Here is a 3,223-nt window from a genome sequence, read left to right on the forward strand (position 1 = left end):
AGAGAGAGAGAGAGAGAGAGAGAGAGAAAGAGAAAGATAGGAGAGAAAGTGGCCAGGGAAAAGAAAAGTTTGGCTTTAAACTAATTTACTTGCAATAATGAAGTTAAATTTTTATGTTAAAGAGAAGGATGAACAGAGTAGCCCATATGGTTCGGCATTCCAGTGCTTGGGAAACATTCATGATGCGTTCCCAGGATTCCATTCTTACGGAACGGAAGGCAAGTGAGAGTGGAATTGAAACGGGAAAACGAAGTAGCAGTACAATAATCTGTGATTTTGATACTGAAGCACCGACTGAAGCAACACGTCGTAAAGAATTTCTGCTGAATACATTAAAAAGAGAGGTGAATTGTGCTCAATTAAGTAGGTTGTTCAACGCAACTCTTATCCTTCCTTGTATGGATATCTTCCAAATCTCCATTGGTTATTGGTCATCCATTATTTCAGGTGAAAGTCATTATGGAAGAGTCTGTAAATCGGAAAGCAATTAGCGCCAAAAGCACATATGTGACCTCATTATGCGGTAAAGATAATTTTCAATTTCATAAACTTTCCACTTGATTTTTATGCAAAACTAACTGGTATTATCTTGCTATTTCAATGTAAATGGACAATGTAGCAACAAAAATCCGTAATTTCATAAGAGGAGAACGTTTTTATTCTTTCCAAGAAATTCCTTTTTAATTGGGGAATGAAATTTCAATTAGTTTAATGCAATTTTGGATATTGCAGCAGCAGTGGAGCAATGTTTATTAGATGGTTTGAAACGTCGTCTGCTTGGACTATTCGGCGAACGTTCAACTTACGCCCTTCTGCATAATATTGCTAAATTTTGTCCAGAAGCAGCAACTGTATTGACACTTACAGTCAAAGCTCATGATGACGAAATTACGTTTGTCTTTTCACGTGGATTATTTACATTTCCTTCTTTTGTTGAAGTTAGAGAGAATGAAAAGTTAATAAACTGTCCTATCTAATGTGACAGCTTTTTTTCTTTTTTTTTTTGCACTGCTTGAATTTATTGTTCTGTTTTTGTAAATTAAGAATTTCATTAAGGGTGGTGTTGTACATTAACTCAAAAGTAGCATTACTATTGTGTTTTAGAGTAAAATTTATTTCGTTCGACTAATTAATGCTTACTATCAGGTCATGTCCATCATCTTATTTATGGATTAGATTTGCGCTGTTGGCAAAAATATTACCGGCAATTATTGGATTCATTCACAACTCCGTGCAGTAATTTTTTTATCGTTTTAAAGAGGACTTGGATTTGAAGTTATTTTCAAATGAGAAAATACTTTTTGACCGGATAAAAGGAAAGCGGAATGGATGGAAATGAAGAAAAGGTTGAATAGAAATATTCTTACTAATTCCCATTTTTTTGATAGATTCAAAAGATTTCATGAAAAAATTTTTATAGTTGTCGGCGATACTATGAGAAGAGTTCATTGATGTTGGATGCTGCCAAGGGAGGTGTTGTAGCAGCCTTACTCGGTACTTAATTTTTACTTAATAATTGGTTCTTTATTTTACACTTAAATCTCGCCCGAAATACAAGCCATGCAACCCTTTCATCATAAATAGATGACACTATTACTATGACAGAGTCAATGGTATGTTTTAAAAATGAGGAAACAAAGTCATCATTTCATTGTTTAGGATTAATTAATAAGAAACCGATTAAATTAAATGAAATGATATGATGGCAAACTAATTCCGGTTTGCAATAATGCATTAAAGAACCGTATAAATAAGGTTGACCTTTCAGTAATGCATTTAAACACTGTCCTTCCGAGAAGAGATTCATCATATTTGATTTTTCCATTCAAAGTGATAGAATGTTTTTGCTAACTTTCGGTTTGTAGTAATGGAGAGATTGTTATTTCAAATTAATTTAAATGAATAACATACATTATTCAAGCATTTCATCATTTTGCAAACATTTTCACTATTCTTCTCCAAAAGGAAAAGGATTAATTAAAAATTTATTCCAAAATATTGGTCTATAAATTAAGTACTATTGATGTACCCAATGGGAAAGATAAGAAAGAATATTATGATAAATCGATATCCGTTGATTGCTAGATTCAACAGATGTTAAGATAGTAATGGTTGCATTGATATGCAGATAACAGGTAGCAAAGGAATAAATCACTTGCTAACAAAAATGATATAAGTGCCAAAAGTAGCTTTGTTTATTGGTAAGAAGTGTAAGTAACAATGATATGCGACAATGATAATAGCTGATAACAGTGATAAGCAGTGATAGCAGGTGAATGGACCAGGATGTGTATAAATAGTATCGTTAGTGGATAGGCTAATAAAAACATTCTCATGTTCTTATTAGAGAGCTTCATAAAAACGAATTAATCGATAGATAAGTGTTTTTTATCATGATTAATTAGTTCTAAGAGATTTCATGTCATTTTTCAAGAGGTAGGATTTGTGCAAAAGGGAGAGAGAGAGAGAGAGTAGTGGATGCATAAAGTGGAAAACGAAATAATTAAAAATTACTCCAAAAATGATCTTCAAAGAATAAAAGTGTACATTTTGATCTCTTGCCTTGTATATTTAGGAGAAGAAAAACTTTATTTGGAAAGATAATGGAAATAATACTCGTTGTATCATTGAATGATGACATGTAATCTCATTTTTTTTTGTCATCATTTTTATCATTCAGTTTTCTTTTCAAGTTCCATTTCGTTCACATCATAAGGCAATGTCATTTGATATCATTTGTCCCTCTTACTCTTTTGGTAGTATTTTCATCAAATTTAAAATCCTTTTGATGTTAGCATTTTCTTTTTTAAATTTTAATTGTCATCTTTTTCAATAATATATGATTAATAATGGTAACTTTTTTAGCCAGCATTTTATATAATATTAAGCAATCTTTCAATACAACAATATTTGAATGCAAAGGGTAACCAATAAGATAAACTGGGTCATACGGTAATTTCCATGTCAACATAGGCACAAAGTGCAATCCAAAAAAACGGATTGGATCAAACAGGAATTTTCCGTATGATATATTCTTTCTTTCTTAATTTTAGCAATGACGTCATTTTAACAACACAATGCTAATCTAATGTTAAAGTAATAATTTTAATAAGGGATGTATGCATCACTAGGTATATATCTTTTACATGAAAGTGCTGAAATGAGAGAGAGAGAGAGGGAGAGGGAGAGAGAGAGGAGGAGAGAGAGAAGAGAGGATATATTA

General features: G+C 31.9%; 1 protein-coding gene across 1 annotated transcript in view; it reads left to right on the forward strand.

Annotated features, from left to right (window-relative positions):
• Nucleotides 1–113: 113 nt before the first annotated feature.
• LOAG_18790 (hypothetical protein) overlaps nucleotides 114–3,223 on the forward strand; it is a gene marked incomplete at both ends in the record, with an annotated part of 6,537 nt that continues 3,427 nt past the window's right edge. Inside the window, 4 exons of the mRNA XM_020451452.1 lie at nucleotides 114–344; nucleotides 448–523; nucleotides 733–892; nucleotides 1,421–1,494. Coding sequence (XP_020304762.1) covers nucleotides 114–344; nucleotides 448–523; nucleotides 733–892; nucleotides 1,421–1,494 — 541 coding nt within the window. The remainder of the gene's footprint in view (nucleotides 345–447; nucleotides 524–732; nucleotides 893–1,420; nucleotides 1,495–3,223) is intronic.

This window comes from Loa loa, assembly GCF_000183805.2.
Source record: "Loa loa unplaced genomic scaffold supercont3.531, whole genome shotgun sequence".
NCBI classification, from domain to species: Eukaryota; Metazoa; Nematoda; class Chromadorea; order Rhabditida; family Onchocercidae; genus Loa; species Loa loa.